Here is a 13,479-nt window from a genome sequence, read left to right as displayed (position 1 = left end):
GGAAACCTAAAGACAGTGACAGATTGAGAGGAGGATGCACTAAGTCCTGACCAGAGAATCGGGCGGCGGGAACCAGAATGGGTTTTGCTGTGTGGGATTCAAGCACGAACACACTAGCCAGCCCTGTGTGGAGGAACAGAGAGCCTCCAAGTAGGAGCCACTACTCTGGGGACATTTTCTTATGACCAAGGCCAACATTTTTCTGTAGTGTCAGAAATAGCAGGAGATATATCCCCTCATTCCCCCCCCCACACACACACACACACCATCACTTCCACGGAAGCTGTAGGGCAGCTAGGGCACGGACTGAAAGGCTGGATTTTTCCCAGGATCTGCAGCACTGTACTTGGAAAGATTGGATTTTTGTGGTGGCCTGCATCAGCACATCTCTGATGGGCATGTCTCACCGCCATTAATCCTGTCCCCTCTAACAATAGTGGTAACTCGCTCCTTCCCTCCATGGTGTTTCTGTCTGTTCACAGGTGGCTGGGGAGTTTAAGTATCACCCAGAGTGCTTTGCCTGCATGAGTTGCAAGGTGATCATTGAGGATGGGGATGCGTACGCCCTGGTGCAACATGCTACACTCTACTGGTAAGATGTGTGCCCTGTGTGTCCTTCACAGGAACAGCGACCAGGAAAGTAGGACAGGAGCAGTGTGGGTTGGGGGAAGGCAACTGGATGGCATCCTAGAAGGGCTGCCAGATAGCATCCATCTGCCCCGTAGTTCTCCCAGAGGGAGGAAATGGCTAGGAAATGCCGTCTTAGGGGCAGCTTCTCATTAAGGGAAGACTGCAGAGTCGGCCTGCATCCCCCATCCAGCCGTCTTGGTTAACAGAAGCAGGCAGCTGAGGCCCAGAGACGGGGGAAGAATCTAGGACCAGGTTCTTCTGTGAGTCAGGCAGGGCTCGAACACTCAGGCTATCTCACCTCCAGGCCAGGGCCTCCGGCATTCTCTCTGCTGCTGTCCCAGCCTGTCACCCAAGTCCTAGGCTTGTCCTTTTGGACAGGCCATCAAGACTTGTAGCGAAGACAGTCGTGGTGAGACTGGGGTTGCTGCTCCAAGCCATGTGATACAGCGGTTGCTGGAGGGCTTCCGGGTGGGCCTGCAGGACCTCAGCTCCCTTTGTGCCCTCTCCACAGCGGGAAGTGCCACAACGAGGTGGTGCTGGCACCCATGTTTGAAAGGCTGTCTACGGAGTCCGTCCAGGACCAGCTGCCCTACTCTGTCACCCTCATCTCTATGCCTGCCACCACCGAGTGCAGGCGCGGCTTCTCCGTGTGTGTGGACAGCGCCTCTTCTAACTACGCTACCACCGTACAAGTGAAAGAGTGAGTGTCTGAGAGCCTTGCAGAGGCTGGTGGCCCACAGGCAGCCCTCACAGGCCTCAGCTCACTCACAGGCCTCAGCTCACAGCGTGTCCTCCATCCCACCACTGCCTTTCTCCTGGCCCTGGCTCTTCATGTTTCTTCTGCCCGAGGTGCTTCCCACTTAAGGCTGCCTTCCCGATTTTTCAGGTGTCAGGTTTTGTTTCTTCTCCTGGAAATTATCTGGCCAGATAAATGTGTACCAGCTTGATTCTCAGCTGTCCTCCCAACTTGTTGTTTGAGTAAGACTGACCCCAGAGGCTCATACAGCTGAATATACATTGAATGTATTTGACTGCTTAGGGAGTGCCATTAGGTGTGGCCCTGTTGGAGGAAGTGTGTCACTAGGGGTGGGCCTTGAGGTTTCAAATGCTCAAGCCAGGCCTAGTGACACTCTCTTCCTGCTGCCTGAGGGTCCAGATGCAGAACTCAGCTACCCCTCTCCAACACCATGTGTGCCTGTGTTGCCATGCTTCCTGTCATGATGACAATGAACTAAACCTCTGAACTAGAAGCCAGTCCCACTTAATCGATGTGGTCATGGGGTCTCCTGCCAGCAATAGGAACCCTAAGACACCACTCCCACATAAACTCCAGAAGGACCTCCCTTTGTCTTGTCCGGTACTGAAGACAAGGGCCTACCATTAATAGGAAGTTATTGTTTTATTGATTGCATTTATGAATGGAGAATGAAGAAAACAGGCCCCAAAGAGGGTAAGATCCTGCCTTGGATCTCATCCACAGATTAGAGGAGAGACTACGGCCGTGTAATACTAGCTTCAGTTTTCCCTGCGTCTGTGTTGAGGTAGAGCATCAAGGCAGGGAGCACGTGGCAAAGCTCCTCACTTTGTGATGGCTGATGGAGAGAGGGAGAGAGAGCCCTGTAAATACTGTGAGGCCGGATCTGTGCAGGTGAGAGCCTGCTAGGATTAAGAATTCAGGAGGGGGCGAGGTCTGTCCTGTAACTTCATTAGAGAAAAAGGAGAGGGAATTGTGTTTGGGGCAGAGGGAGGCCAGGTAACTCCAGAGATGGTGTCGGATGTTTGGTGTGTGTTGAAAGAGTAGCCCACATGGCTGTTAATATGGAGAACCTGGCTGTGAAGGTCCAGGAGGTCTATTATGGGCTTTGAGCATCGAGATAATCTAACCAGATTGGTGTTTGGAAGGACCAGTGGTATGGAGATGAGAGAGGAGAAAGGAAAGGCCCAGAGATGCAGAGCTGTTAGGAGGCTCCTATGGTGATCCAGGAGAGAGATGTTGGTAACTATGGTGATGGAGAGAAGGCAGGATTCTCAGAAGTTGGTGGGGGTTGAGGGGGAAAAGGGGAGGGATTTGAGGGAACTCCAAATGGGGACAATGTCCAGGTTTCTGGCTTAGGTCAATAGGTCAGTGACAGTGCCTTTCGCTGAGAGGAAGCATTCTGGGTTGGGAACTACATTTTGGTGTAGGTGGCTGTGATTGAGCATGTGGCCACTGGGGTACTTGGTGAGCTTTCCCTGTCTGAGTGGCCAGGTGAGCTTTTAGAATGCTTTCATTCTTAATGCCTTAACCCTTGTCTGTCTTTAGGGTCAACCGGATGCACATCAGTCCCAACAACCGAAATGCCATCCACCCTGGGGACCGCATCTTGGAGATCAACGGGACCCCTGTCCGCACTCTCCGAGTAGAGGAGGTACACATGTGTCCAGTCTGTCTGTGGGCCTGGTGCAGAGAACAGGCTCCCCGAAAGGTCTGGCCAATCTTAGCAGTGAGCCTGTGACAACCAGTGGCTTTCTGGGTCAACCTAACAGATTTCCAGGGCAGAAGAGCCAGGCTGACAGACGGGGAGGTGACGAGGTACCTGACGGAGGCATTGAGTGACCTCTGGCAGCCAGAGGCTACCTCTAGGCAAAATAAATGTTGGCTGCACTGTGCTTAGACTGTTTGTGTAGGCAGTAGGTAGCTTCAGGTCGGCCAGCTTGTGGAAACCGACCTTCCCTTGCCGTTGGCCACAGGTGGAGGATGCGATTAACCAAACAAGCCAGACGCTTCAGCTGCTGATTGAACATGACCCTGTCCCCCAGCGCCTGGACCAGTTACGGCTGGATGCCCGGCTGTCTCCCCACATGCAGAGTACTGGACACACTCTCATGCTCAGCACCTTGGACACCAAGGAGAATCAGGAGGGGACACTGAGGAGACGTTCTCTGAGGTGCTGTTCTGTCCCATCTCTGTCTTGTTCCTTGTCTCTCCCTCAGAGGCTATATTGGCTTTAGAAGCCAGCAGCCTCAGGGACCCAGCAGGCCAGGGTCAAGATACGAGACTTGAGCTGACCCAGCTACCCACAGTAGCTCACAGTTCACAGATAGTTTATGTATAGACACGGAAACAGGTATCTATCAGGTTTCCTTAGAAACCACAGGGTCAGAACCTTGGTGTGGTAGCACATTTCTCTTATCCCAGCATGTGCAAGGCTGAGGCAGAGTATCGTGAGTTTGAGCTAGCTACAGTTACATAGTGAGACTCTATCTAAAAATCATTTAGTTTTTAAACATCATTGCTCTTATCCACAGTCTCAACACTTAGGAGACTGAGGCAGGAAGATTGCCACGAGTTCAAGGCCAGCCTGGACAGTAAAATGCTGTCTCAGGACGGAGGGGATCAGGCTGGGGATGCGGTCAGACTGCTTGCCAAGCAAACAGGATAGCTTGGATCCCTAGGACCCATGTAAAAAGTTAGGCATGGCTCTCCACAATCTATAACCCAGCCCTGTGGGGAATGGAGACAGGAGGATTACTGGTTCTTGTTGACTGCCAGCCTAGCTCCAGGTGTCCAGGGAGAGATATCTAAAGGCAATAAGGTAGAGAGTGGCAGAGAACTCCTGATCGCCTCCATTGGCCTCTGCATGCCTACATGAGCGCATATACACTCATCTGTACACACACACATGTTCTGTCTCTCCCTAACAATGTCCACAGGTGCACACAAACAAACACACACCAAAACAGAAGATTGGGCTTTATCCATTAGACTTGATCTAGACTGGAAATTGTAATGCTAGCAGTCTTTAAAATCCATCATGGAGGGGGATCTGGGGAGGGAAATCATTTGGAATGTAAACAAAGAATATAGAAAATAAAAATATTAAAAAAAAATCCATCATGGAAGAAATGTGGGGCTGGAAACCAACAGGGCCAGCAGGTAAGCACACACACACACACACACACACATTGGTGAAGAAGGTGATGGACAGATTCCGGGCAGTGGTGGCGCATGTCTTTAATCTCAGCACTTGGGATGACAGAGGCAGGCGGATCTCTGAGTTCTAGGACAGCCTGGTCTTCACAGTGAGTTCCAGGACAGCCAGGGCTACACAGAAAAACTCTGTCTTAAAAAGAAGAGAGGGACTTGGGAGGCAGAGGCAGGCGGATTTCTGAGTTCGAAGCCAGCCTGGTCTACAGAGTGAGTTCCAGGACAACCAGGGCTACACAGAGAAACCCTATCTCCAAAAACCAAAAAAAAAAAAAAAAAAAAAAAAAGAAGAAGAAGAAGAAGAGGAAGAGAGGGGGAAGGTATGAACATACAGGGAACCGTGGCATTGGGAGGTTGGGTTTGGTTGGTTTTGTGACAAGATCTTACTCTGTGCCACCAGCTGTCTTGGGACTATAGAACAGGTATCTTAGAGTTTCCATTGCTGTGAAGAGACACCATGACCAAGGGAAGTCTTCTAAAGGACAACATTTAACTGGGCCTGGCTCACAGGGTCAGAGGTTCAGTCCATTGTCAGCAAGGTGGGAGCACCGGCAGCGTTCAGGCAGGCATGGGGCTGGAGGACCAAAGACAAACAGGAAAACACTGCTGTCTTCCAGACAGCTAGGAGGAGTGTCTCAAAGCCCAACCCCACAGGGACACACCCACTCCAGCAAGACCACACCTCCTAATAGTGCCAAGCATATTCAAACCACACCACCTGGCTAGCCTCAAACACACAGAGATCTGCCTGCCTCTCTGCCTGAGTGCTGGGTTAAGAGCACTGCTGTGCCCAGTCAAACACAGATGTTTTAAAACTTGGGGGACAAACATCCCCATACCCAAAGTCTGCAAAGCCCTTGGAGGGCAACAGCTACCTTGTATGTAAGTCCTGTTAGGCTACTGACAGGACTAGAGACAGGCTCTGTGTTCTCAGGCAGAAATATCCGTAACATTCATTTCCTCTCATACCCTGTACCCTGTTTCTGCGTCTGTGACGTGGGGTTCTGTAAGAGTTTAAATGTAGCAAAGGGCATGAGGTTGTAGAGTCAGCATTCCTTTAATGTCACATACCGTCAGAACTAGGAAGCAGACACTTCTCCACTGCCTGGCTCCGATGGACTGAAGCAGGCAGGCCCTTTTGTCTGACTTCTTTTGGAAACCACAGATCATTCCTGACTGCCTCTGGGCCTTGGCCAGCATGGCTGAGTTGGTTGAGGCAAGGTACCAAAGGGCAGACAGGGCTGGAAAGGAAAGATTGGATGGCCAGAGAGCTGCTCACATAACTTGAAGCGCCTCTATTCAGAAAGGACCACTCACTTTGTGTGGGCTGTGAGCAAGCAGGGTGGCACAGGATGGAGAGTGGACTTTGTTCTTCAGTCAGTCAGAGTAACAGTCACCAACCATATGTAACTGTAACTGGTGGCTTTTGCAAATATAAACACAGTAGCTTTATTGCCATGAAAATCATGTATGTTTATTATCTTGAGATGAAAGCCAGTACACACTTACTCACAATTGGGTCTGAGACGCCATTTGCCCCCCTGGTGGACGGCGTCTCCGTCACTGTTAGGGTACCTTGAGTCAAGCAGCTGTGGGGCCGGAAACAGAGTGTAAGGGGGTGGGTTGCTGTCTGCAGCTATGTCTGGGGCATCGTGAGCTAGTAGACTCTAATCATCCTGTATATGAAGTACTCAGTCCGCCCACCCCAGCCTGCTTCTCTGCACTTCTCCGTGCAGGATGGCATCCAGGGTGGCGCATATCCTGGGCGGCCACTTCCCCACTGAGATTCCCCTCTAGTCTCCTGATTTCCTGTTTTTAATGCATTTTCCCTCTGATACTGTCTACAGCCCCCAAATAGCACATCTGTCTGATTAAGAACCTCCTCCCCCAGAGCTACCATCCAAATTAGAACCGCTGGAATGAGCAGGTGCCCCGAGCCTCCTGTCACGCTGTTGCCTGCCCTCACCCTTCCCTCATCCTCAGGCGCAGTAACAGCATCTCCAAGTCTCCTGGCCCCAGCTCCCCCAAGGAGCCCCTGCTCCTCAGCCGAGACATCAGCCGTTCAGAATCCCTCCGCTGCTCCAGCAGCTACTCCCAGCAGATCTTCCGGCCCTGCGACCTGATCCACGGGGAGGTCCTGGGGAAGGGTTTCTTCGGCCAGGCCATCAAGGTGAGCGCAGGAGCCGCTGCTGCACTCTCTGCTTCCTTTACCTTTTCTTTCAAACCTTTATTGTGTGTGTGACGTTTGTGAGGGGCCAGAGGGCAGCTCTGAGGAGTCCACTCTCTCCCCACCTCTACATGGACAGCTCTGGTCATCGGGCTTGTGTGGCAAGTTTGCCTGTCGAGCCATAGAGCCACACTGCAACCCTGTAGGACACCGGCTGTCTGCCTGGCTGTGAGTGATGGTGTCCGAGGTCCCCTTTCTGTCCCTCCAGCCACCAGCGGGCTGCTATAGTGAGTGGCCGTGGAAGCTCAGGTTAGGGTCCATGTCCCTGGCCCTCACGCCACCGATCAGTGAGGCTATGCTAGGTGCCCACAGGCTCCAGGTTGCAGGGCATGCCACAAGGTGAAGGCTCCTGCTACCCCGGTGAGCTCAGGAACTAATCTTTCTCTCTTTCTCTCCTCCTCCTCTGCTGAGAGCTGGGAGGGGGGGTCAGGTAAGCCTTGTGTGTCAGCTTTCCAGGCAGCAGGGCTGGAAGGCTCACCTCTGACCCACCCAGCTCCCTGGTGCATGTCTGTGGCGCTGACACCCTGCTCCCAGACTGTCCACCCAGGGGTCCCTGCGCCAGATGGGCAAAGCCCCTGCTCGGCTTGGCAGATACCCTCCCAGCCTTCCCAGTCTCCTCGTTAGAGTCCTGGCTTCCCTGGTGCATGCCCAGCGTTCTATGGAGAAGCTTCCTTCCTTCCTGAGTCCCTGAGTCCCCTTTGTCCCGTGCTGCTTGCTGCACACGACCTCTGCCTAGTCTGTCCTCCGAGGAATGGGAGGAGGATGCTGCAAAGATTTTTTTTTCCCCTTTGCTTTCTCTTTCTTATTTTCTTCCTCCTGGTGCTGGAGGTCAAACCCAGGACCTTGAGCATGCCAACTGAGTTCTCTACCACTGAGTGACTCCTTAGCCTACAGACTGTCACAAACAGAATGCCTTTGGTCACTTGCCCTTCCTGTAGGTGACTCACAAAGCCACAGGCAAGGTGATGGTCATGAAGGAGTTAATCCGCTGTGATGAGGAAACCCAGAAGACTTTCCTGACTGAGGTAAGAATGGAGGACTTTCCTGCATACTCAGGGAGCAGAAACAAGAGGATCATGTGACCCCAAGAGGAACCCGGGCCAGATGTGGCAACTCAGTGAGACCCATTCAGAAAAGAAAGAGAAATAGGGGTGGGTTTTTTTTGTTTTTTTAAAAGAAAACTTGCTGGCAGATCTAGTGGCCCAGTCCTGTCTCTGTAGCTACTCTGGAGGCTAAGGCAGGAGGGCTTCAAGGGCTGGAAGTTCAGGGCTAGCCTAGGCAACAGAGTGAGACGGTCTCAAAATAGAAAATAAAAGAGGGGAGAGGCTAGTCAAATGGCTCTGAGGTAAGGTCACAGCACGTACTGCTGCTCATGCAGAGGACCTGGGTTCTGTTCTCAGCACCCACAGAGTGGCTTCCAGCCATCCATAACTCCAGTTCTGACCCACCCTGACCTTCCCCAGCACCAGGCACACATGTGAGCACACACATACATGGAACTAAACATTCATACACATACAGTAAATTATGGATGAATGAATGAATGAATGAATGAATGAATGAATGAATGTGGAGCTGAACACTCATACACATACAGTAAATAATGAATGGATGGATGGATGGATGGATGGATGGATGGACAGATAAATAAGGGTTGAGCTAGGGAATAGCCCAGTAATAGGGAGCCAGCACAGCCTGAACAAGGCACTGGGTTCAGTCAAGAAACAGGAGAGGGGAAGGAGAAAGACCAGGAATTGGGGGTGGGGTCTGGGGAAGAAAGGGTGAAGAGAACGAGAAATCTCGTTAGCCACTCTTTTATTTCATTTTATAAAGCCTGAAGGTTTCTTTTATGTCAGTCTTTTCAAGTTTCATTATTATTTATGGTCACTGACTTTTCTGTGTATGGGCTGTGTCTGCATGGATATCTGCTATCAGAAGAGGCCATGGGACTAGAGTTAGAGGCAGTTATGAGCTGTCCTGTGGGTGCTGGTGATTAAACCAGGCCTCTGGAAGAGCGGCCAGTGCTCTGAAACTCTGAGCCATCCCCTCAACATTCTTATCTTAAAGCCGGGGCAGAGATTCTGTTGTGGTAATGCGCACCTTTAATACCAGCACCCCAGGGGCAGGTCTCCACCTGTTCAAGGCCAACCTTGGCTGCATTAGCTCAAGGTATATTAGAAAGGCCGGGTGGTGGTGGCGGTGGCGGCGGCGCGGTGGCGGTGGCGGCGGCGCGGTGGCGGCTGCACATGCCTGTAATCCCAGCACTCTGGGAGGCAGAGGCAGGCGGATTTCTGAGTTCGAGGACAGCCTGGTCTACAGAGTGAGTTCCAGGACAGCCAGGGCTATGCAGAGAAACCCTATCTCCAAAAACCGAAAAAAAGAAAAGAAAAGAAAAAAAAAAAGAAAGGCCTTGTCTGAGAGAGAGAGCGAGAGAGCGAGAGAGAGAGAGAAGGACGGACAGACAGACAGACAGAGGGAAACACTCCTCTAAATTACAGTGCATCTGTTGAGTGTACTCTTAGACACTACCGGTCAGTCTGAGGCGAGATTCGGGTTACAGGGTGATGGTATGAACGTACGAGTTTAATATGTGCTGTTACAGTCTCCACCAAATATCCCGGAGCGGGACTCCAGGGAACATCTCATTTGTCCTGCCTCCTGCTCCTTCTGTAGCTGCAGCGGGGACTCTGGGGCAGCTGCAGTTGGGGAGGGGGGGCTTCCTGCTCTGCAGCACCACCACGGCTCCGGCTCACTCTTGGGCCCTCCCACCTGGCTCTCTAGAAAACAGGGCTGGGTGTGCAGAACCCGGAGGCCGTGCTCAGTCTGTCCCCCTCCCCCAGGTGAAAGTGATGCGAAGCCTGGACCACCCTAACGTGCTCAAGTTCATCGGTGTCCTGTACAAGGACAGGAAGCTGAACCTGCTGACAGAGTACATCGAGGGGGGCACACTCAAAGACTTCCTACGCAGTGTGGTGAGCACGAGCACGTGACCCGTGGTCAGGAAGAGCCTCGGGGGTGGGGAGCATCCAGAGGGGCACCCTGCGGGTTAGAGGGGCCTTGTTTGCCATCAAAGGTGTAAACTGGGAGGGAGGGACTGGAATGGAGTCTAGACCGAGAGCTGGAAGGACCCCTCTTACGGGCATTCTCCTACCCTGCAGGACCCGTTCCCCTGGCAACAGAAGGTCAGGTTTGCCAAAGGCATCTCCTCTGGAATGGTGAGTCCCAACAGCCTTGTGCATGTGTGGTGGGTGCAGATATTGCAAGCTGCTCTGGGAGGGCAGATCTACCCATCATGGCGGCCGGAACATTCGGCAGCTGCCTACTGAATTTCTTTAATGCCCGGGAAATGTTGGCTAGCTACTCTCTTTCAGTCAAATTCTATTCTCAAAGGTTCCAGATCTCTAACACCAAATGGCATGAACAAGGCAAACCATAGCTCAGGGCACCCTGACCTTGCTGTCAAAGAGGCGCTCAGGTGCAGGGACCGTGGAGAACACCTTACCTACAAAATGGGGCAGCTGGGGGGAGAATTCTAGATGAACACTGAAGAATGAGCCAGGGGTGGACTGAATGAGTGCATTGTGGGCATGAGCCTGGCCAGCCCAACAACTGACAGGTGCTAGTGCCTGCCTGGTCCACACACAGGCACTGTGCAGACGCAGGGGCTGCACCAGGGCTGTGCTCAGTCCTCCGGGAAGCTCTGTTTAACCTTCTGTGAGAAGTGAGGTAGAAAAGGAAGGGCTGGGTCCTGGGCTTGTCAGGAGTCTGCGGGCGGTCACCTGCCTCTCTAAAGAGAAGGGTGGGTGGGCAGGCGGGCGAGGCAGGCAGCAGTGGCTCTGCAAAGGGACTGCCCTGTGGGCCGGGAAAGAATCACAGCACACAGGGGTCTCAGGACCCGCGTGTGGGCGGAGTGGCAGCCTCTGAGGAGGGGTGGCAGGCAGGCAGGCTATGCTCCGGCTAAAGGAAAAACCCCGTGGGCCAGGGACACGGCAGCAGGACAGGGGGGCTAGGGAAGAGGCCAGTGTCGCCTTCCCCATCTACAGGGAAAGGAAAAACTAAGAAAGTAGCTCCTGAGAGTGACACAGGAACGTCTAGTAAAAATAGTTTAGAAATGGCTGGACAGGAAGAGGGAGGGGCTGAAGTGCAGACGGAGGGGGAGGGTGTCTCAGGGGAGGTGAGTCAGGAGGCCATTTCTTCCCCACCACAGGCAGGAAAAACGCAAAGTGGCTGAAGCCAGACCCTGGAGGAGGAGGGAGGGACCATGTGTTTGAGGGGGCTCACTTTCGTTTGCCTCAGTCTAAAGGACGAGGGACTTAGGCCAGGAGAGCTGGAGACTGGTGGGAAAACCTGGGCAGGAGCTGGCAGTTCTCTGTTGGGGTTAGGACACAAGTGTGGCTTGGGGGTGGGGATAGCCCAGAAGTCGGTAGTAGCTGGGGGCTGGGGGAGGGGAAGCAGGGTGGGCGTGGCCTGGGAGAACAGGCTCCATGCCTCCCGCCCCTCTCTGTTGCAGGCCTATTTACACTCCATGTGCATCATCCACCGGGATCTGAACTCTCACAACTGTCTCATCAAACTGGTACGTCCCACTGAGGCTGCCTGGGGCTACCCCTCTGGCTTCAGACCAGACACACCACCTATGGGCTTCTATTTTGGGCTTTCTGCTACTTCAAGTGCCTTTTGCTGTCCCCATCTTATGGAAGTCTCAGACACACACCTACAGGAACAATCTCACCTCCCCAGGAGCAGCCCTTGAGGTGATTATTATTAGAAGGGATTGACTCGCCTGTCTGGCAGGCAGAAGGCCCAAAGCTCAAGCCCCTGCCCTGATTTAGTGTGGCAGGAGTCTGGGTGTGTGGACGGGGGCTGAATTCCTTGTCAGTGTGGGGCTCCTGCCTTGTAGCAGGCCCCTGACATGGTTTGCTGATCCCACTGTGCACCGTGGACAGGCTCAGGGGCTTTGAGCGACACAGCCAGCGTTCCTCACGGCCCTGTTACAGTTGTTACTGTTGCGTTCCTGCCGACTCCCTTCTACAGCCTTGAAATAACCGTAACCCCTCTTCACACGACTCCATAGCTCTCCCATCCCTTCCTGCCTTTGCCCGACCTTTTCTGGCAACTACAAGTCCTTGTTAAGAACAAGACAAAGGGCAGAAGCTAGACAAGCCATCGTAACCCACCTGAGCCACACTCTGGCAATCTGTGGGCAGACAGACAAGCAAAACTCCACAAAGGCCCAGCCACTGCCTCCCAGGAGAGCTCTCTGGTGTGACTGTCCTCTCTGGGTAACTTCACTCCCCTTGAAGATGGTCTCTCTTGCCTATGCCTACAGCCCAGGGACAGGCTAGAGAGGCCCACAGCCCATGTCCTGACCTAGCCCTCGTCCTAGGACAAGACAGTGGTGGTAGCCGACTTTGGGCTGTCGCGGCTTATAGTAGAAGAGAGGAAGAGGCCTCCAGTAGAGAAGGCCGCCACCAAGAAACGCACCTTACGCAAGAGTGACCGCAAGAAGCGCTACACTGTGGTGGGAAACCCCTACTGGATGGCCCCCGAGATGCTGAATGGTAAGTTCTGGATCCCTGGAGGGAAAAGAGCTGGAAAGGAGACAGAAGACAAGTCTTAAATTGAGTGCTGTAAGCTGGGAGGCCTGTGACAGGGACAGGCACGCAGAGGGGGAGGGGGCAGGCAGTCTTTCAGGTTTGGCTAAGCCAGGCCTCATAGACTCCTCTCCCAGACACAGCTGGGGAGGCCCCTGCTGTCCTGGGTGGCAGGTGAGCTCCCCAGTGGCTGTTCAGTGCTCTAGCCTTAGCCTCCCCTCTCCAGACAAGAACTGAATTATGGCGCCCCCTGGTGGACGCTGGCTAGCATTCTTGAAAAGCCGTGGGTTGCCTGGAACCCTGGCTCATGGTCAGTTGAGATGAGCCTGAAGCTGCGTGCGGTTCCTTCCGACACACAGTCAGTGGCGGCCCTGGGCATCTTTGGGGCTGTTGTAGCTCTAGTTCCTGGCTTTGGCAGCTGACAGCCACTTCCCTCTCTTCCCCAAGGCAAGAGCTATGATGAGACGGTGGATGTCTTCTCTTTTGGGATCGTTCTCTGTGAGGTAAGCTCGGACTCAGACACCCGAGGAACCTGCCCCCCCTGACACCTGGGCTTCTCTCCTACAAGGAAAGGGTTTGCCACCAAATCAGGGCTTAGGCCGCAGCACAGCCCAGTATCTCTCAAAGCCCCCAGTCAAGTAGACACATCGAAAACCTTTTCTCACTCCTACAAAATTGTGAGGGAGAGGAGAGGCGCACGATTTTTTACCAAGTTTCTTTCTTCAGTAGATTGCAATAGAATATCTGTCATCTACAGAAAATTAAGGTGATGGTAGCCAAAGGGTTTCAGACATCAGTCAGACCGGCCCCTCGCCTCGTAGAGCCTTGACCTGTAGAGGACATAGCTACAAAGGGACTTGGGCAGGGTAGGCTAAGTGGAAGCTTCTGGCTCTCGGGTACCAGTTGCCAGCATTGCTTCTGCTGCAGGGAGGCCTCTTGTAAGCCCTGCTCAGGATCCAGACTCCGTGTAGAGAGAGGTCTAGATTAGCATGGTAAGGAGAGGTGGGGCACAGGGCTGCCCTCCCTCTACTAGGGGTTTGCTGCCTTGCATATCTGTCTAC

General features: G+C 53.2%; 1 protein-coding gene across 5 annotated transcripts in view; it reads left to right on the top strand.

Moving 5' to 3' along the window:
- The window catches only part of LOC127696470 (E3 ubiquitin-protein ligase RNF185), a 110,597-nt gene that overhangs the window by 94,495 nt on the left and 2,623 nt on the right, over positions 1-13,479 (top strand). For all 5 annotated transcript variants that reach the window (XM_052199237.1, XM_052199239.1, XM_052199240.1 and 2 more), the window contains 11 exons: positions 483-592; positions 1,142-1,330; positions 2,933-3,038; positions 3,361-3,557; positions 6,581-6,767; positions 7,763-7,849; positions 9,665-9,796; positions 9,983-10,039; positions 11,335-11,400; positions 12,211-12,385; positions 12,866-12,921. In XM_052199237.1, coding sequence (XP_052055197.1) covers positions 483-592; positions 1,142-1,330; positions 2,933-3,038; positions 3,361-3,557; positions 6,581-6,767; positions 7,763-7,849; positions 9,665-9,796; positions 9,983-10,039; positions 11,335-11,400; positions 12,211-12,385; positions 12,866-12,921 — 1,362 coding nt within the window. The remainder of the gene's footprint in view (positions 1-482; positions 593-1,141; positions 1,331-2,932; positions 3,039-3,360; positions 3,558-6,580; positions 6,768-7,762; positions 7,850-9,664; positions 9,797-9,982; positions 10,040-11,334; positions 11,401-12,210; positions 12,386-12,865; positions 12,922-13,479) is intronic.

The sequence above is a fragment of the Apodemus sylvaticus genome, chromosome 11, assembly GCF_947179515.1.
Source record: "Apodemus sylvaticus chromosome 11, mApoSyl1.1, whole genome shotgun sequence".
Classification (NCBI taxonomy): Eukaryota; Metazoa; Chordata; class Mammalia; order Rodentia; family Muridae; genus Apodemus; species Apodemus sylvaticus.
The sequence above is the reverse complement of the archived record's forward strand: the minus strand, read 5'-3'. Positions and strand labels throughout refer to the sequence as shown.